Source organism: Peromyscus maniculatus, chromosome 1, assembly GCF_049852395.1.
Source record: "Peromyscus maniculatus bairdii isolate BWxNUB_F1_BW_parent chromosome 1, HU_Pman_BW_mat_3.1, whole genome shotgun sequence".
NCBI classification, from domain to species: domain Eukaryota; kingdom Metazoa; phylum Chordata; class Mammalia; order Rodentia; family Cricetidae; genus Peromyscus; species Peromyscus maniculatus.
In genome coordinates this window covers 87,974,446-87,996,073 of record NC_134852.1, presented here as the reverse complement: position 1 = coordinate 87,996,073, position 21,628 = coordinate 87,974,446, and the positions used below count along the sequence as shown (strand labels likewise).

Here is a 21,628-nt window from a genome sequence, read left to right as displayed (position 1 = left end):
TTTTAAGTTTCAGAAGATCAGTCCATTATCATCTTGCAGGAAGCAGACAGGCATGGCACTACAGCAATAGCTGAGAGCTTTCCTTCCTGACCCAGAGACGAGAGAGAGAGAGAGAGAGAGAGAGAGAGAGAGAGAGAGAGAGAGAGAGAGAGAGAGAGAGAGACCCCAGTAACAAACCTCCTCCAACAAGGTCACACCCATTCCAGCAAGTCCATGTCTTCTAATCCTCCCCAAACATTTCCACATCAAGGGGACTAAGCATTCAAATGTATGAGCCCATGGGGGCCATTCTTCTTCAAAGCACTACACATATGAAAGTTCCAGCTAGTATCTTCTCTCCAAAAACTACTAGTCCTAGTCCTATGAAATATTTGTCAATGAGAATTACCTTGATGAAGTATAGAATGAAAATAATTTAATGGATTCATAACCATGATTAATGAAGTCAAGGAGTTTAAAGACAACATAAAGAAACAGTTCAATGAAATTAAGGAGAACAAATACCTGAGTGATGCCCAAGAAAGCACAAACATATGGCTAATGGAAATTATAAAGACAATTTAGGACTTGAGAATGAAATTCAGTAAGAAGATAAAAATATTGAGGAAGATTCGAGTTTAAGTGAAGATAAAATTGGGAAAATCACCAGTAACTCAACTAGAAACTTCAAAGGAAGGCCTTCAAAGTAGAATGAATCTGGCAGGAGATAGAATATCAGGACTCCAAGATAAAATATAGAATCTAGACCAAATAAGCAAGGAATATAAAAAATGTTAATGAAACCCAGGAAAGGTACATACAAGAAGTGTGGGACACTATGAAAAGCAACCTTCAAATTATGAGCATAGACAATGAAAAAAAATTCCAAGTCAATGGCACAGGTCAGATCTTCAACAAAATCATAGAAGAATATGAAAGCACGCTGACACAGATACAAAAAGAGAACAGCAAAATAGATAGTACCAGGGGGAAAAATCACCACAGCACATTGTACTTAAGCACTAAGTATAGGTAATAAAGAAAGCATATTGAAAGCTGTGAAAATAAAATCTCAAATTACATATAAGGAAAACCTATCAAAATAACAGCTGACTTCTCAATTGAAAACTTTGGAAGCCAAACAAGTCTGGAACAATGCATTCATTCTAAGTCCTAAAAGACCATGATGCCCAGCCAAGCCTAATGTAACCAGCAAAATTATCTGTCATAATTGAAGGAGACAGAAAAAAATGTTCAAGATATAAATGCATAAAAATATTTTCTATCCAACCAACAAAACCTAAAAAAATGAACGAAGCAATATTTAAGGCTGAAGGAGGAATAATCATGGTAGAGAGACCTTGGAAAGAAATATGAAGCAATAATTATTAATACACAAAGTACCACTGAGAACACACACAGCACCAACAAAAATCAACACAATGCCTGCAAGACTTCTACAGTAAAAACAAAAAATCTGTGAAAAAAGAGAGAAAGGAACTAGAAAATGGAAAGACATCCCATGCTGTGGATTAGTAGAATTAATATTGTGAAAATGACCATTTTACCAAAAGTTTTTTAAAGATTCAATGCAATTCCAATCAAACTTTCCATTACTCTTCACAGAAATATACAGTCCTAAAAATCATAAGGAACCACCAAAGACCCAAGTTAGCCAAAACAATTCTAAACAAAAAGAATAATACTGTAAGGATTTTCATTTCAGACCTTAAGATATATGACAGGACTATAATAACAAAAAGAATATAGTAGTGCCACAAAGACAGACATGCAGATAAATGAAACAAAATCAAAGACCCAAACATGAATACACATAACTTCAGCCACTTAATATTTAACAAAGAATTCAAAAACGTAAGCTAGAACAAAGAAAGCATCTTCAACAAATAGTTCTGGGAAATCTGGATGTCCATATGCAGAAGACTAGAATGACACCCATACCTATCACTATACACAAAAATTAACTCCAAGTGGACCAAAGATGTAAATGGGAAGCTTGAAACACTGGCAACTCTAGAAGAAATAATAGGCAGTATCCTATATGATATAGGTAAAGCACTTTCTGAGTAGGACCTCGTTTACCCCAAAATTAAGACCAACAATTGAGAAGTGGAATTTTATAAAAGCTAAAAAAGCTACTACACAGATAGGGAAACGATCAAATGGGAATTGGAGATAATGTTTGCCAGATATACATCTGATAGAGGATTAATATCCAGAATATATAAATAACTCAAAAACACCAAGAGTAAAACAATGAGCAATTGAAACCATGGGCCTGGGATCTGAACAGAGAGTTCTCAAAAAAAAAAATATTGTGTAAAAATATTTCAAGCTTGAAGGGAGTGGGAGGGGGGATGAGAGGGGGATCTGTGGTTGGTATGTGAAATGAATAAAAAAAATTCTTAATAAAATGTTGTTAAAAAGAAATATTTCAGAAAATTTTCCATATTCCTAACAATTAGGAAAATTTAATCAAGACAACTCGAGATTTCATTTTACCCAAGTCAGAATGGCACAATTCAGCAAAACAATCTATAACAAATGCTGGAAGGATTGTGGGGGAAAAGGCATCCTTGTTCACTGTTGGTGGATTAGGAACAGGTGTAGCCACTATGGAAATCAGTGTGGAGATTTCTCAAAGAACTAAAATAAATCTACCATATGTCCCAGCTTTACCACTCCTTAGTACATGCCCACCTAAAATACAAAACGTTCTACTCTATAGATCCTTGCTTAGCCATGTTCACTGCTTTTTCTACTCAGAATAGCTAGAAAATGAAAATAACAAATATCCTACAACTGATGAATGGATAATGAAAGCGTGGTACATACACAGTATGGAACACTATTCAGCTATAAAGAAAAATGAAACCATGAACTCCCCAGGTTAAAGGGTGGGACTAGAAAAGATCGTATTGAGTAAGGTAACCCAGATCCCAAAAGACAAATGTCACATATTCTCTCTCATCAGAGGCTCCTCCTTCCAAATCTTCATATGTGAATATACATCCCGTAGTAACTGAGAAACCAGCAAAGTAAAAGGGGACCATTGCCAGGGTAGTGAGAGTAGGGGAGCAATAGAGAGGAAAATTGCAGGACACAAGCAATCTGATCATGAATATGATGAAGTCTCCACTTACGGAGAAGCAGGGAGATAAATACAGAACAAGGAGATGGGAGGGTAAAAAAAAAAAAAACAGTAAAATGTCTGAAAAATCTTAAGGAATTGTTCTATCAACTATCTACCTAAAAACAACAAAAGCTATAATTCACATGAATCTGTAGATGTACAGTTTAAATGAATTTTTCTCATCTCGGCTGACAATACTCCACTCTTCCTAATTCCCAAACACCATCTAACAAAACCCTGATATCAGGCATGAGAAGCCCTCTTTTGAGTTGTTGGTCAGGGTTGCTGAGAGACTCCTAAAACGTTATAGGCTGTTAGTGTTGCCCTTTGTTGTCCCCTGAGGTGGAAGGTATTGCTGAAAATAACATCTACTTCAGACACAGGGTCCACAGGCCCCTCAGCTAGAATTGACCTGAATGTCTCTCCTTGTGGACTAGCTTTCATGGAAGCAGAAGACTCTATACAGGCTTCCAAAGGAAGGAAGCAAATAATAGTCCCACCCAGCTATTATGCTTATGCACTACAACAGTGACCACCCTAAGGGAATAATTGCCCTGAGTGTGCAATGGTGGGACATATACCTTGGCAATAACCAACAGCTCCTTAACTGGACTTAAGGGCTCCTCTATAAGACAGAAATGATGCCTGGTACTGGAAACCTATCCAGCTACCCAAAGCTAGTGAAATCATAGATCTTGAATGAGAAACCTGTAACCACCTCTTTAGTAAATGAGCATAGTCCCAATTACTCTAAATATTTGTTCTCATACCCCCCAAATAAGTATAGCTCTCATGCTCATGAATGAATCTTCTCTTTGCATCAGGAGACTGTTACAAAAAGTTAGAGCCAACCAAAATGCAGAGCTGTGAAGCCTTGTCCCAGTGGATACATCTACAAAACAGAGAAAGAGAGAGCGAGCGAGCAAGGGGCATCAAGATCATGATGGGAAAACCTACAGAGACAACCAAACCAAACTAGTGGAAACTCATGAAATTTAGACCAATACTTGTGGAGCCTCCACAGGACTGGACTAGGCCTTCTATATAAGCGAGATAGTTGTATAGCTTGATCTGCTTAAGGGGCCCTCTGTCAGTAGGATCAGGATCTATCCCAGGTGTATGAGCTGGCTTTTTGGAGCCCACTACCTATGGTGGGACACCTTGCTCAGCCTTGAGGCAGGGGGAGTGGCTTGGACCTGCCTCTACTGAATGTACCATGCTCTGCTGACTCCTCATGGGAAGGCTTACCTCCTTGTATATGGGAATGGGGTGGGGGGAAGGTTGGAAGGTTGGGAGGATGGAAGAGGGGATCTGTGATTGGTATGTAAAGTGAATAATAAAATTTCTTAATTAAAACAAACCTCATGCACCTAAGCTCAGGAAACATTTCAGGAGATGGGGTGGAAAGATAGCAAGAGTCAGAAGATCAAGGAGTTAGCTATGGGCATATGTCTCCTAGTAATGTCAGAAGCTACAACCATAAAGACTCACCAATATGACTGCCTATACATGAATTGAACAAGGATGACATCAAAATAATACCAAAGTGTATTTGGGGCGACAGGGGGACCACAAGGCCTCAACCCTACACAAAGAACTACAGACAAATAAGGAATTCTAAGAATAAGAGTGATAGTCTTCCTCAGTTAAGAGTATACCAATTGGTTATCTACTAAAAAATACCCTGCCCTGAAAACATACAAACTGAACAGTTTGTATTTAGGACTATATATGTACAAAATATATGAACATAGCAACAGATAATAAAAAAGAGGTCATTAATTTGAAATAAGACAAGGAGAGGTATATGGGAGGGGTTGGAAGGAGAAAAAGGAGGAAATTATGTAATCATATGATAATCATAATACAAGCACATCTATCTCATTAGTATGAACTTTTATAATCATATTTAATTAATCCAAAATTATGTATATACCAATTAACTATTTCAAAATAAATTTTCTCTATAAATTAATTTCAGTAAGTGTTTGGTTGGCATACCAATTTTATATACCAATGTACTTAACTTCATGTAAAAGTTTCTCAGGCAAAATGCAGTCATAAGTGGGAAGCTTTGATCAGCATGTCAAGATGACATTTTCTTGAACTCTGCAGGTTTCTCTTAAGTTTTGAAATCATATAAATAATCCACTAAGATTATTCTCTTTCAAAATTGCTTTGGCTTTTCTAGCTCTCTTGTGTTTAAGACTGGCTTGTCAATATCAATACAAAATCCTGCTGAGATTTCGATAGAAATTGTGTTGAATCTACAGAAAATATGGAGAAAATTCCATATATAGTATATATAAAATATATACTATAAATATAGTATCTTTCAGTACATTAATTTGGTGTAGCTCCCATTTATTTTGCCCTCCTTCAATTCCTATCACTGTTTTTAGCAGCTCAAACACATTAACTTTTCTCTATTAAGCCTACTACTAATTACTTTGATTTTGAAACTGTTGCAAATGGATTTTATTTCTGAATTTTGTGTCCAGATTATTTCTTGTCCATATAGAGATATTGCACCAAATTTTATATTGATTGCATATCTTGCTCCACTGCTAATTTTGCATACTTGTTTCTGTAGTTTACGCCTGATGATTTCCTAGAATTTTATACATAAAAATACCAAAATCATCAGTTCATAAAAGTGCTGCTTCTTTTGTAAATGATTCTCTTTAATTCTTTGCTCGTGTTGTGCTTGCTAGAATATCTAACACTGTCTTGAACAGAAGTGGTGAGAGTAAACGTTCCCACTTGTTTCACTTTTGTGAGGGAAATATGTATGTTTTACTATTAAATACAATATTATTTGATACTGTTAAAACTCCCTTCTTTATTTTCATGTGGGCAAGGGTGCCACAGTGCCCAGGGAAGTCAGAGGATAGCCTGCTACCATTGGTTCTTTCTACCATGTGGATCCCCAGTCTTAAATTTCCCCTTGGTTACCAGTTATGAGGTTTGATTTTAAATGAGTGTCTTTGTCAAATGCTTTTTCAGCACATTTTTTTTCTTTTGGTTTTTCGAGACAGGGTTTCTCTGAGTACCTTTGCGCCTTTCCTGGGACTCACTTGGTAGCCCAGGCTAGCCTCGAACTCACAGAGATCCGCCTGGCTCTGCCTCCCGAGTGCTGGGATTAAAGGCATGCGCCACAACTGCCTGGCTTTTTTCAGCACATTTTAGATGATGCAGTCTTTGTTATTTGTTTGTCTGAAAGAAATATATGGTAGTATTTTACCTCTAAATATTTAATTTTGCCTCCATGAGATAAATCCCCACTTTGTCACAGTGAAGAATGATGGACATGCGGCTGGACTGACTTGCAAATACTTTGGAAAATAGTTTTGCATAGATGTTTCCAAGAATCATTGAGCTGTCATTGTCTCTCCTTGTAATATCTTTTTAATGGCTTTAGCATCAGGATACTTCAGGCTTCTTAAAGGGTTAACAAGCATTCCTCCTCTATTTTCTCAATGATTGTTTCCCCTGAATATTACCCATTTCTTGAGAGTTGGCAAGAACTCACCAACAAAGTTATTTGGGTCAAGGTTTTGTGGGCTCTTTTTGATTTCTAATTCAATTTATTTTCTTAAAATATACTTAGATTTTCTGTCTCTTTAACCCAAATTTCACAGTTTATGTCCTGCAATTTATCCATTTGACTTATGGTTAGTAACAAAAAAAATCTTAAAAAAATTAAGTTCTGTAGAGAAGTATCCTCTTTTCATTCATGACTATTAATTTGTATTTTCATTCTTTTCCTTATAGTTCTGGCTGAGGTATCGTCATTTTTCTTGACCCTTTAAATAATTCAAGCTAGGATACATGGATTTCTTTTTACTTGTCACTTTTTAATATCTCTCTCTCTCTCTCTCTCTCTCTCTCTCTCTCTCTCTCTCACACACACACACACACACACACACACACACACATACACACGCATGTCTGTGTCTGTATGATGTGTGTATATGTATGTGCATATGAGTATCAGAAGACAACCTTAAGTGTCAGTCACTCCCCACTTTCCACATTGCTTGAGACATGGTCTCTTTGTTGTTCACCACTGCATATATCAGTCAGGTCAGTTGGCCATCAGTCTTCCAGGAATTCTCCTGGTTCTCCCTCCCATCTCCCTCTGGACATGTGGGATTACACAGGCACACTATCGTGCCTGGTTTTACTTGGGTTCTGGCAATTTGAACTAAGGTTCTTGTACTGGACTAGCAAACACTTCTCTCAGTGTAATCATTGGCCCCTGGTATAGGGGTTTCTTGCCTGATAAATCTCTTCCCTACTTCACTTTCATCCTTTTGGAAGTATTTAATCTCTTACAAACAGCATATAATTGAGAATTTTTAATTGAGCCTTAGAACCTTTGCCTCTTGGATGAAATGTTTTGTCTATTCGTGTTTACTGTTATTTATTTTCAGAGTTATACCTTTTCTTCTGCTATTTATTATACACTATTATGTTTTCGTTTATTTCTATTTCTTAAAGAATATTTCCTTTATCATTTACCTTTATTCTTCATCTACTTATCATGATAATTATTTTCGTGTAAGTCTCTCCTTGCATGTGTATTGTGCTATGCTTGATGCTAGCCTCCACATCTCAAAGTCTGCTTACTTTTTTGTATCACTCTCCTCTGTTCTTTGAACTGGATAATTTTGAATATGTCACATTTATTGATTCATTCTCTTAGAATATCAAATCTGATGGTAATTCTATCAACTTATTTTTTTTGCTTGATTATATTACTTTCAACCATAAAATTTCCCATTTTCCTTTTCTCATTTCTTTTCTTTTTGTTGCCAAATCTCTAACAAATTACCTATAGCAAAGTCATTGCTACTACTTTTAACAGGAACTTTTGAACAAAGCTTTCTTTAATTGTTTGAACATACTCTATCTGTGGGGTTCTCTGAGTCAATTTCTATTGGTTGCAATGTCTCCTGAAAAAGACTCACATGACTAAAGCTCATAGTCTTCATTTTCATAATCTTTACAGCTTCTAGTAGAAAATGAACATCATGTATTTTACTTTGTTTGTAGCTTGTCTGTATCCTATTTTCTTTTTCTTTATATCATTTTAGAGTTTTACCACTTCCCTATATTAATCTGAAGAATCTCCTTATCTTTATTGCAGTATGCACTGCAGTGTCTTTGATGAGTTTTTTAAGATGTATATTTAAATTTCTATTTGTCTGTATCTTCTCAACATGGTGACTAGGTAATAATGTGAGTAAAGGTTGCCCTCCAACATCTTAAACCCCTGCGACTTCTCTTTTTTTGTGATTGGTTTACAGGTGTCTTTTGAGGACAAAGTTGTGGTAAGTTTTCACATATTTGGGGATTTTTTTTCTATTCTCTGGTTTCTCTGAATTCTTCTCTTCACATACACGTATTTTTCCATAATCCCAGATTATATATATGCAATATATTAGTCTTTTTTTTTGTTCTCACATCCAGCTCTTGTGGCGTATGCCCGGCCTGCTGCTCCATCTTTTTATCTCTAGCTCTGATTATATGCGAGTATGTGGAAGAGAGACAATATGTGTGACTGTCCTTATCCTGACATTTTTTTTTTAATTTAAAATAGATTTTTATACACTATACTCTCATTACGGTGTCCCCTCCCCCAACCAAAGTTACATCCTTTCCCACCTCCCCACCCAAACAAAGCTACACCCTTTCTCATTCTTATTAGGAAACAAGCAGATATCTTAAACAATAACAATAAAAACAAACAAACCAGAATCAGACAAAATAAATAATAACAAAAAGCTAAAGAAAGAGCATAAGAAACACACAGAGATACAAAGACACACAGATTTGTATACACCGAATACAAAATTGGAAACCATACTATATAAGCAAACGACCTATAAGGTCTAAAAAAAAAAAAAAAACTTGTAAAACATTGTGAGACAAAAATCCCCCCAAAATACCAGTGAGTTCATTTTATGACAGCCATCCACTGCTTGGCATGGAGTAGATGGCCTGCATTTAAGTGTGGTTTGTATACTCAGTGAGACTCCATTAGAGAAAAGTAATTTTTCTGTTGCGAGTAATTATCAATTGGAGATAGCTTGGGGGTTAGGAGTCCGTGCTTGTATCCACTTCCCCCTTCAGTATGGGACCCCAGTTAGGCTTCTCTCTATGCAGGCCCTTTGCATGCTTTCAGAGTCTCTGGAAGTTAATATGTGCCTCAGTCCTGTTTTGTATAGAAGCCCTTGTTTCCTTGGTGTCTTTTACCCCCCATTGGCTCTTATAATCATTCCATCTCTTCTCCAGAAGAGTTCCCTGAGCCCAGAGGGGATAATTTGATGGAGATATCTCCTTTAGTAAGTGTTTCGAGGTCTCTAACACTCTGCACATTGTCCAATTATGAGTCTCTGTATTTGTTCCCATATACTGCAGTAGGAAACTTCTCTATAGTGGCTAAGCAAGACTCTGATCTATGAATATAACAGAATGCCCTTAGGAGTCTTTTTTTTTTTTTTTTTTTTTTTTTTTTTGCTTTGTTCCTGTAGCAGAACAGTATTTGGTTTTCTGAAATGTCACATCTAGTCCCAGATTCTTGGCCACCCAGATTCAAGCAATGTCAGCCATGGGTTCCATCTCATGAGTAGCTGTAAATCCAACCAGATAGTGGATGGTTACTCCACAAGTTTTGTGCCACTGTTGCACTCACATATATTGCAGGCAGGTTACCACTGTAAATTGCATGATTTGTAGTGAGGTGGGTGTTTTGGCAGAGTGCAGAGTACCCTCCAGTACCATGAACATTAATCTGAAGGGATGAAGGCTTATTTAGGCATCAAGTTGACTTGTCCATGTTCAATGCATTGTATAGGTGTTGTCTCCAGCAATCAAGCCTTACCATCAGTTTGTGGAGAGCAAACAATAGCTTTTGCATTAGCATGGGTTGTTTGGGGGTTCCCAATGGAATACTTTGGCCGGAAACTCAATTAGGTGTAACCCATTTCCAGAACTGGAGGTTTCATTTGGAGGCAAGAGATATCTAGTTAGGACTTTGTCTCTCCCATTACTTGCTGACATTTTTAAGTTGCTCTTTTATTTTTGTTTCATTTTGTTCTGCTTTGCTTTGACATGCGACCTCACTATTTAGCTCATGTAGTCTTAAGCCTTCCATACTCCTGCCTCAGCCGTACTGAGACCAAACATGTTGCTGCCATGCCTATCCCTGAGTTGTATGTATATTGATGAATAAATTTAAAAATGGTTAAAGAAACCCCATTAAGCAAGTCATATTTGGGGAGTTCCTGCACAAAAATCTAGGAGTTTTCAAGACTGAAATTTCTCCAACTGTATTTGGCCAAGTTCCAGAGGTTGAAAATTACAACTTTTGTTAATGTTATCCTTTTTTATATTTGTGTTTTGCAGAATGTATTCACTGACCTGTTTTTAGTAATACAACTAGACGTCCCAATATGGTTGATTAATAAAGATGAATAAATATTTTGAGTGAGTATGAAATGTGTTTGTCATTTTGACACTAATATTAAAGGACAAAATTCCTCTGATTGAGTTGCTCTATTTGATATGTAAATACACTCTCAGGCTGTGACTTCTGGCAAATGAGAGGACTATAAACATGTCTTGCATAGAAGGTCTTTCCAAGGTCTCCATCTCCTCATGACAAAGTAAATGAGCCCTCTCAATTCTGAAAAGATCCATTTGCACACATACAAAACCTATTTTAGGATAAACACCAAAATCAAATTCATTATTTATAGATTAGATTTAAAGTACCAATGGTGGAAAGAGATACATATTAATCAGGAACTGCAAAGCAAGGCTGTTAAGAACAAAAAGTGAGGGAAGAAGCTGAACATTACCCACTTTTCTCCTTACATACATTGCTTAATAGCCCATGAATAAATTTTGAAGAACTCCAGAGCATCAAAAAAATCAGTTTTATAAATTTCTTATGAGCTCTGATTTTATCATTTTACAAGGGAGAAAACTGAGACTTGGGCAACTGACCAAACTAAAATAATGACTCTGAAAGGTGTCTATCAGTGCACAGAAGGACTAATATTTTAATTTCATTGCCATCAAACACTACTGAACTTGCTCTCAGAGGCAGAAGCTGTGGTTTGCCTATCTCTCCCTGATCATATCGTTTGCTTTACTTGACACAAAACTGAGCTCAAAATATTTGTTGCGTTAATTAACTAATATAACATAACATAAATAACATAATCATACAATAAAACTGGTATACAGAACATAAGAACACACTCTGTAATTGGTCATTTAGATGGTTAATCTCAATTGTCAACTTGATGAGGTACAGAATCAGCTGGAATGTGGGCTTTTGAGCATTCCTCCATTCTTGTAGGGAATTCTCTTGATTCAATTAATTGAGGTGAGGAGACTGACCCACTGTGAGTGGGACCATTCTCTAGGCTAGGATCCTGGACTGTATAAAATTGCCATAAGCTAATTACAAGTTATTTATCTTCTCACTGCTTCCTGACTATTAATGTAATGTGACTATAAACTTCTGCTGCCTTGACTTCTTATCATGAAATACTGTATCTCAAACTGTGAGATATGAAAACCCTGTGTCCCTGAAATTGCTTTGGTTGAGGTATTTTAACACAGCAAAGGAGAAGTAGAACAGATGTGCACACAGCCTCTGTTCAATGTGATGTTCTCTTTGTATTGAAGAACCTTAAGGTTCTGTTTCTTCTCACTTTATGTAAAGAATTGTCCATGAATATTGTTACCTTTTCTAGGTAAAGACATGATAAAATCCATACTGACTCTCCATAAAATTGAATAATACATTTTATATCCACCTGCATTATGTATATGAGATCATTCTTCACAGTTCGGCATGAGCTTCCCAGGTGAACGTCCTCATATTTCCTAAGTAATACAATTCATTTGGCTTCTGGTAGTCTGCCACTGTTGACATGGTTAAGACTTAGAACTAATAGATTTCTGAGGAAATGTTCTTGGTTCTGCTATAAATGTCTTAGGGAAAAAAATCAGCAGAAGTATATGTCAATGGCTCTAGTTAAAGAAAAACACAAGGAAAATATTTCCAGGTGAGGTTAATTTGGTGAATATTTGTTTGCTTCTTTTATGTTGTTTTGTTTGTTTGTTTGTTTGTTTGAGAATTGGTTCATTTTGTTTCATTTTGACTTTTGTTTGTTTGGTTGGGTTTTTGTTTTTGTTTTTGTTTTTGTTTTTTGAGACAGGGTTTCTCTGTGTAGCTTTGTGCCTTTCCTGTAACTCACTCTGTAGACCAGGCTGGCCACGAACTCACAGAGATTCGCTTGCCTCTGCCTCCCGAGTGCTGGGATTAAAGTCGTGCCCCACCACTGCCCAGCTTGTTGGTTGTTTTATTTACTTTTGATTTGTTTTTTGTTTGAGCGTGGGTCTCACTGTGTAGCCCAAGCTGGTCTTCAACTCAGTATCTTTCAACTTCAGCCTTCTAGTACTAAGATTAAACCCATGAGCCACTACTCCTATTCAGATTGGTAGGTTTTAATTTCTCTTTTAATGTCATCATTAGCCTTAGAGATGAATCTACTTTGTGTAATTTGTGTAATTGTGATACTCAGAATAATAAAAGATTTACAAGAACTTGGTATCATCATATTCTTGTTTTTCTTCATAATTTTGAAACAAAGGCTAGACTTTATTTTGCATTTGGACAGCTTTGCAACTTAAATCTCTTCTTGATGCCCTACAAGCAGTTATGTTATCCTGACGTGGAATGGTCCCTCTTGGTTTCCCTCCTTAACTTCCTCTTTATTGTAGTGTGACTATACAGCGGCTCATACCACTGGAGTCCACATAGCATAAAATTAGGTTCAGTGGATAACTATCCATTTGTCAAAGAATGTTCATGCAGAGAGATGGTAGTTGACTAAAGCCTTGGGTGTACTCATCCCTTCATATTTTCTTAAGGTTTTTGTGTTCAGGATCATTGTATTCCTCGCATAATTTTTGTGAAAGAAACAGTACTTTTACTGTCTTTATTTTATAAGTGGCAGAATGAAAATTCACAGAGTTAATAATTATAAACCAAGTTGTTAAAATAAAGCTTCTTGTCACCAATTCCCTGTGCCATAGAGAAGACAAAAAATAAAGTTACCAGATAGTGTGACATTATTCAACACAAATGTTCCGCTTACATTATAACTATATGGGCATAATCATCAAGACAGTTATTTTAAGAGAAAAAAGATGAATGGGAACTAAAAGTATAAGTCAGTGGTAAAGCATCTGTCTAGAAACAAAGGTGAGTGGTAATGGGTACTCGCAGTAAAGTTGTGGTCACAATATACCATACTATCCAATAGAGTGACTTACTCTGTAGCTGACATCCTCCAGGAGGGCAGCTCCACCCACAGTGCAGCCTGCTTGCCACAGAGTTTCCTTCATGCTGCAACCATAAAGGAATACATTCTTCTTTTGGGAGTGACCATGGAAATCGCAGAAGACCTACAATAAGTCACAGAAAAGAGAAAATAAATGCGGGATAGTGCACTGGTCTTTTACATGTTTGAAATGTCCAAGTTGTCAGAAAGATGCTGTTTACTCAGAGTGACCAGCCATGTGGGAATGGTGATGACTCCAGCACAGTTGCATTGGCAAAGCTCTCAGGGAAGAAGGTAGATGGCAGGTCTCCTAGGAGGGAACAGGATGCAAAGAAATGTGTGTCATGATTAGCTCTTTTGAAAAATTCCCCTATGGTAGGGACCTAGACAGAAATGAGAGGAAGAACAGCAGTTAGGAAAATATATATATGAAAAATTTAAAAACTGAAAAGTAAATAGACAAGACTCATTGTAAGGAACTAGATCCAATGTATAAAGGAGAATCACTATGATTCTTCTCCAGATTCTGACGTGAAAAAGAATGACCCCTCAAACTCAATGGTTTTCCAAACTCACTTTATTTTTTTTAATTCATGCTACAGGTGAGCCATGAGGCTACACTATATAACTTTACCCTAGGGTTTAAGCTGAGGGAGAAACCCTCATTTGGGACATGCTAGTTTGTGACAAAGGGTAAAGTCACAGTGAAGGTGGATTCCTGTTTTAGCTCTTAGAGATTTTCCTAAAAAACAAAGCAAATATCTATGTGCTCACATTGATCAAAGAAAGTTACATGGCTAACCTCATCAGTGTGGAGGGGAAATACATTCTTTTCCCATGTTTTCTTAGCAAGTTACAAGAAAGCAGTCAGTGGTGGAAAATCCAGAAAAATATGTTAATAATTAAGAAAAATTATGAAATGCAAAAGATGATTCCCAAAAGATAATTTGTCCTGACTGTGGGCCAGGCAGGAAAACTCTAGCTACAGGAAAAGGTCATTGAAGAATATAAAAATATGCCCCCCTGGAGGCCATACAGATATCCTTCCCTGACACAGAAGTTTTTAGAACCCCAAATCACTGTGGTCTCCCAAAGTACAGTCACTATCAGTGAATGTAATGAAAAAGCATCAGAGAAAAGAAAAACATGTAATAGTAAAGAAAATATTTTCTTGATTTTAACTTCAGTAACATGTAAATGGCATTCTAATACACAGGGGTAGTAATATAGAGAATATTAATGTGGAGAATAGCTGTAGCACATGTGAAAGTAAATGTAACAGTGCAATATAAAATATGAGAAAAGTCAATATACTTTACCTAGTTAGTAGAGTGCCCAAGAGGCAACATATTAACTGAAGGTAGATTCTGATTCTTTAAGATTGATAAATGAACAATGGGGTGAACATGAAATTATTTCAAGGTGCATAAGTAAAAATCAAAGATATAAATCATATCCTCAAGAGTACTTGCTAGATTAAGCATAATTGAAATCTCTATGAACAAATGAAACACATACAAAACATTGAGCGTAATGATAAATTTCATTTCAACCACATACATAATATGAATCATTAAATGTTTACTAAAAGATAATATCAGATTAGATAAGCCAGTTTACCTAACTTTACTGTCTACAAAAATACCCATTTTAAGTATAGAAACAGTGAATTAAAAGCTCAAGTGTGGCCAGGTATGGTGACACACATCTATAACCTTAGCACTTGGTGGATGGAGCCAAGATGAATTCAAGAGACTCATGAATTCAGACATCTCTTAGCCACACAAAGAATTTGAGGTCAGACGAGGCTTGCATGAGACCCTGTCTCAAAAAAAGGAAAAGTAAATCTGTAAAATGTGTGTATGATACAAACCTAGGCAAAGGGATTATGGAGTATCTATAATAATTTAGATGTGGGAAATATTGAGTAAAGACATGTGATGGCTGATGCACCTGTGTTGTCTTTGATGGTTAAGCCTACTTCTTTACTATTCTACTTTGGGATTCCACATTCCATTCAAATCAAAGATCTATGTAAATAGTGGTGTCTGCTACAGACATGGCCTTCAGTGTAGAAGGACTTTGGAGTTTTTTCAAGGATGAAAATGCTCCCTTTACTGGTGCATTGTTAGTGCCTTCGTGAATGTCTCCCCTTACAGACAGAAGATAGGTATAGGTATCACAAGATAAATGAAGCACAGGACCCATCTCCTAAGCCTTCATTTCTCCCTATGCCAAGGAAGATCAAGCATCTCAGTCTGACTAAATGTAGGTGAATGTTGAGCAAAGGTGCCAGTCATGTGACTGATTAAGCCAGTGGTTTTCAACCTATGGGTAGCAACCTCCATAGGGGTCACATATCAGCTATCCTGCATATCAGGTATTTACATCATGATTCTTAACACTAGCAAAATTACAATTATGAAATAGGAATGAAATAATTTTATGATTGGGAGTAACCACAACATGAGGAACTGTATTAACAGGTCACAGCATTAGGAAGGTTGAGAATCAGAGGATTAATCTGTGAAGTCAAAACCAGTTGCTCAAGCTGACAAATTAGCTCTAGATTATGTACTTTTATCCATGATGTCTGCCCAAATCTAACAGTATGGTCTATCCTTATTAGTAAAGGACTCCAAGACTCCATTCTGGCATCAATTTCCTGGGTTACATATTATTTGTTAGCAAACCCTTTTGATTCTTTTGGTTTATACCCTATTTGTTACTTGGGCATCATGTGCACTAATATTCTAATATTGTGTTCATATTTGATCTGAGTTATCAGATTAGGAAGGTACAATGAGGAGTTATGAGGTGCCTTTGAAAAATTGAGTGTCCTCTTCCCTGGCTAAGATTAAGTCATGGCTTTCCAGCAGAGGAAGAATAGTCTCATTTTTACAACCCATTGATGGATGAGATTTCGATGATGTTCTAATCTATGTTACATGACAATGGGTCTCATATATCAACATGCATCAGAATAACATGGAGGGCTTGGAAAAGCAGATACCAGAAACTTGCACCAGCAATTCCGTGATTCAAGTAAGTCTGAGTCGGGCTAAAGAATTTGTCTTTCTAAGAAATGCCAATGTGAGGCTGATGGTCCTGGTCCCAAGACCATACTTCAGAAACCCTCTTTTCTAAAAGATCCAACAAAATAACTGTTTAAGGTCTAATCATCTACCATTATGAACTTTCCACCAACCTTTATCTCTTACATCTCAGTTTTTCTGTGTGAATAAACATGCACCATTCTTATGAAAAGTGTGCAAACAAATTAAGCCTGTGTCTTAGCAACAGATTTCTCAATAAAGCCAGAAGGCTGCTTGGTGACAGGAGTTCCTTAAATGCTGGATTCAGTTAGAGATAAAAGCTGTTATTTTTTCCTTCCTGATCCTTACAGACTCTGAAAGCTGAGGTAAATGACAAATTATAGACCTATTCACCTGTGGGAATGAGCACTGCTAAGCCTTAGGATTCCAGTGGCCTCTGAGGATTTGGAATGAAAGAAATAGAGACATTGTTCTGCTTGCTGCTCAAATGACATCCCTAAAAATAAATGCCTGTTAATTATAAGAAACATGTGCTCCTCCAAATTGCAGGGGGCAATTACAAGTCAAATTATCAACTTATTTCAGTTGAGGAAGCTTTTTCTTTTCTGCTTGAATACTATTTGATACTTGCATTTTCTTCCAGTAAAATTCTTTGCCAGAATTGTAGTGAGTGTACCCAGTTTGGAGACCACAACATTCATAGATTAATCAACAGCCCTGTCTCACTCATCAATTTATTCAACAAAAAATCTGCATGTCTGCTCTGTGGCAGGAAAAATTAAAATTTTAACATAACTCAGGGTTGCCCTCCACAGCGACAATAACAATAAATAATTAATTTATCTATTGAACACTCATGAGTCTTCAGCTGGCATGTTAAAAATTATACAAAATGGATGTTATAGAATACTTAATTGTATAGACATATGCTAAAGATTTATAAATGTTATTATAAAATAATAACAGTGGGTATCCTACGATAAAGTAGGCATTGCTGTCCCCATTTTAAATAAGAACATTGAATTTCAAATAAATGATTTGCTCAAGTTTCAGTTATTGAGTATATGAGTAAATATTTGAATCCAAATTTCCCTTAATTCCCAAACAACATTTTTTTTCTTTCTATTTTATTTCATCTAAAAGCTATTTTGTGGGGATGATCCCAAAAGGTAACAAGCCTGGCAGCTAGAGAAGAAAGCTATGGTAAGGATAAGCTTAAGTCTCTGGAAATCCAACTATGTTTCATACTTCTAGAGAGGAGTGTTTTACATGCCCTTCCAAGGGGTTGTATCCCAGCAGGCATGCAATATGGTAGTCGTGGAAGTGGTGGTCCGCAAAGAAAGGTTATACCCTCAATGAATCTTACCAAGCCAAAAAAAAAAAAAAAAAAAAAGGCAGTATGTGCTATGCATTTGAGGAACTAGAGTGATTCAGAGTAAGTAGAAAATGAATAAAGAATGGATTTTAGGAAGCTGTACACAGAGAGTAGGCTGCTTATTATTGCACTTACATGCCATTCTAGGGTGTCTGGATGTTTTCCTGGAGATTGTGAAGCATTTGGGCCAGGAGAAAAAGCAGAATCACACCCAAATGTGGAGAGTTTAAGAGTTGACTAAACTGATTCCCTTCTTAGGGTCTTAATTTCTTCACCAGCAAAGTAAATGCTGTGTTTTGGATTATGATTCTAAAGCATAGTCCTCATGTCTGTCCCTGGGACACCTCCCAGTGAATTAATGTCTGAGTTTAATTGCGAGGTTAATTTCATTCATGCAAACATGTGTTCTGTCATTCATTGTACCACAAAGAAGTTGATCAGGATCACATTGGCATGCTCTGCACTCTCCTCCCCCATCTTTCTCCCTCCCTTGGTCCAGTTTTGATTTCGCTGCAAGTTAATTGGACTCCCATCTTCGTGAGGTTACCCTGTTTCAAATCCTTCCCTTCATGCTTCCCCTACTTCCCGTGGCTCACCTAGCCCTGATTGTGTTTACTACTATGCTTTGCCAGCTTTGAGCTCCTGTGTTTTCAGATCCTGACATCTGGGTCTCATTGTTCCTTCTCAGCAGTGAGACTCTGCATTATTTATACAATTGCCACAGGAAAATGAAAGCAAGGCTGAATCTGGGAGAAGGCAAGTTCTGGAGAATGTGATGGAATCCCCAAAGAGCAACACTTCCAATTCAGCCAACCAAGGTTCACTAAGCCCTGGAGATTCTGCTTTTACACAGTATTGGACAGGCAGCATTCAACCCACGTTTCTGAGACTAGTAAATATCTCCATAAGGGAAATGATATTGGTGGCATGTGCAATTATGTTCCAAGAGCCCAGTTTATAAAAATGCATATCCCAGATGCAGTACTAGCTACCGTAGGCTTTTCCCAGTATCTACAAAGCATCAGGTGCCCTCACAGACACAAAAAACACGAGTGCTTGAATTGAGTCTCTTGTGCAAACAGATCTATATTTGCATATGTTATGTCCTTCTCCCAAATACTTTGCATGATCTTTATACTGCCTACAATACCTAATACATCATAAATGCTGCGTAGTTATAACTGTATATATTTCTACACATTTTTTTTTAGGAAATAATGACAGAAAAACAAAATTTGCAATATTCAGCACAGCTACGTTTTTCCTTAATATTTTCAACCTATACTTGGTAGACTCTTTGGATGTGAAATTCATGCATGTCAATGTTTTAGTGCACTTTCTCCCTCTCTGTAGGCAACATGATATCTAACTTGTAGGTGACATCCAATGATGGATGAGAATAGCCATAGGCAACATAAGGTTTTCTTTTTCAATTACATTGAAAAATCTCATATAGAGTAACCCAAAATATACAGTTCAATATTTGGCTTTCTTTTGTATTGAATACCTACCACTAATTCAATAATTTGAATGCCTTATATCTATTAGAATGTCTGATATGGATCAATTACCATGCTAAGATCTTATTTTCATCCACAATTATCTTTCAAGGAAATATGCTGCCATTCAACTTCTACAAATATTACAGGAGATTAAACATCTTACCCTTGGATACCCATAAAAAAGGAGACATGTTACATCTCAAACTCTGATCAGTCTGGCTCCAAACATTTTCTGAAATCAAACATTTAAAAACAGTGGATCCACAAATGAAAAAGAACACTACAAAAAGATTGTTCATTGGCAAACTAAGAGTGAACTGCCAAGGTCTTGTGTTAGTATTTCCTACTCTCTGTCACCGGTTGGCTGTCCCTGAGCAGTAAGCTTGACACTATGACACAGTTCTGCAGGGGTATCTGTGCAGGTGCCTCAGGCTGAAAATGGATCCCTTTCTCCATCTGTACTTGTTGAATGGAGGGAATCAGTAGCCCCTATGCCACCTTTAAACATAGTCCTTGTGACTTCTCAGTCTAAATGAGACTCTGCTATGCCATCTATCGATATCATGTGACTAGTCCTACCAGGGAAACTAAGTCACCAAATTCTCTCTCTCTCTCTCTCTCTCTCTCTCTCTCTCTCTCTCTCTCTCTCTCTCTCTCTCTCTCTCTCTCTCCCTCCCTCCCTCCCATCTCTCCCCTAGAAGGTAAGACCTGCACTAGTCTATTTGAACTACAACAGGTTTCAAAGTTGTCTGGATAAGCTTTTAGCACAGGGGGTATGAATGCTGGCCCATCCTATGGTAACCCTTTCAGTACAGGAAGGTTTACAGTAGTTTTGCCTCAATTTCCTGGCTTGTACTGGTGATCTTGAGGACTGGTGGTGATCTTGGCCCCTGAGGCCGATTGTGCTTTGCTCTGTGAAAGCCTTACTTTATACGCTAGGACCTGTCTACACCTATTATTGCCATTATCTATTCACAGGTTCAGCTGTCTTTGGACAATCTTTTAGCAGCTGAAGAAACGAAAGCACCCCTCCTCATCTTCGTTTGAAGCCTTTGCATTGGCTTTTAGCCCCCCTTCAGAGAACAACTCCAAGCAAATCTTATTCAATTGCCCATTTGCACACAGTTATTGCCACCTTCCTCCCCTCCCTCAACCCTCTGCCATTTATTTTTTAACTATGTATTTAACTTTTATTCTATTTTTTTCCAAAATATTTTTATTAATTCTTTGGGAGTCTCCTACAATGTACCTGATCAACTGCTCTCACTACCCATTCCTCCCAGGTCCACCCTCTTGTGCACCCCCCCCGCCCCCCCGAAGCAATAAGTCTAATTTGTGTTGCCCATATACTCATTGGAACGTGGTCAAACTCCCAGTGGCCAGCCCCTTAAAGAAAAGTGAGTCCTTCCCCCGCCACACACCCCTGCCAGAAGCTATACTTCACACACCCCTGCCAGAAGCTATACTTCAGCATCTTTATCACCGTTTTGAAGGGCTGTCTTCAATAGCTTCCTGTATGAACTATTTTTTTCCTTATCGGGAGGGAGTGGTGATCCATGGTACTTACAAAGTACGTGGAAGACACCAATAGGAGAGACATGAAAAGCACCCTTGGGTTTTTAATATGTTTATCCAAGAAACTTCGGCAATTCATTTACATATAAACCATCTGTATCAGTACAAGTGCACACCCAAACACAGCTTTTCAATAACCATGAAGCATTGTTTATTCTTCTGGCAAGGAACAATTCTAAATAAAAGAATTCAGAATTGAAGTGACTTCTTCTAGCCCCTGTATGAGCGTTACATTCTCCTCCCCAATTCAGGAGGAAGAGTTTATGGTAGATTTTCCCCCATCATATACTCAAATGCACAAAGTAGAAAGTTCTACATTTATATCCTTCATGAGCAATGGATATAAGCAAAAGCAACACAATTTTGTTTTCTACCCCATCCAAGGAATACAGTACAAGCACATAACTATCTACTGAGTCTCCTGAGGTCTGTGTAGACAGGTTTTAGGGACCTGCAATCTTCCTCCCCTTCTCTGTCTGCGCCATTTTAAAAGTAGACTAATTTACTCAACACATATGCTGGCGGTTCGAATGTAACTAGGGAAATCTTTTACATGCAGAAAACTCTTATTCCACTATACCTTAGAGAAAGTAAACACATGCATTTGTGCATGCACA

General features: G+C 37.2%; 1 protein-coding gene across 1 annotated transcript in view; it reads right to left on the bottom strand.

Annotated features, from left to right (window-relative positions):
- The window catches only part of Agbl1 (AGBL carboxypeptidase 1), an 835,836-nt gene that overhangs the window by 364,742 nt on the left and 449,466 nt on the right, over positions 1-21,628 (bottom strand). The window contains exon 20 of the mRNA XM_076545344.1: positions 13,496-13,627. Coding sequence (XP_076401459.1) covers positions 13,496-13,627 — 132 coding nt within the window. The remainder of the gene's footprint in view (positions 1-13,495; positions 13,628-21,628) is intronic.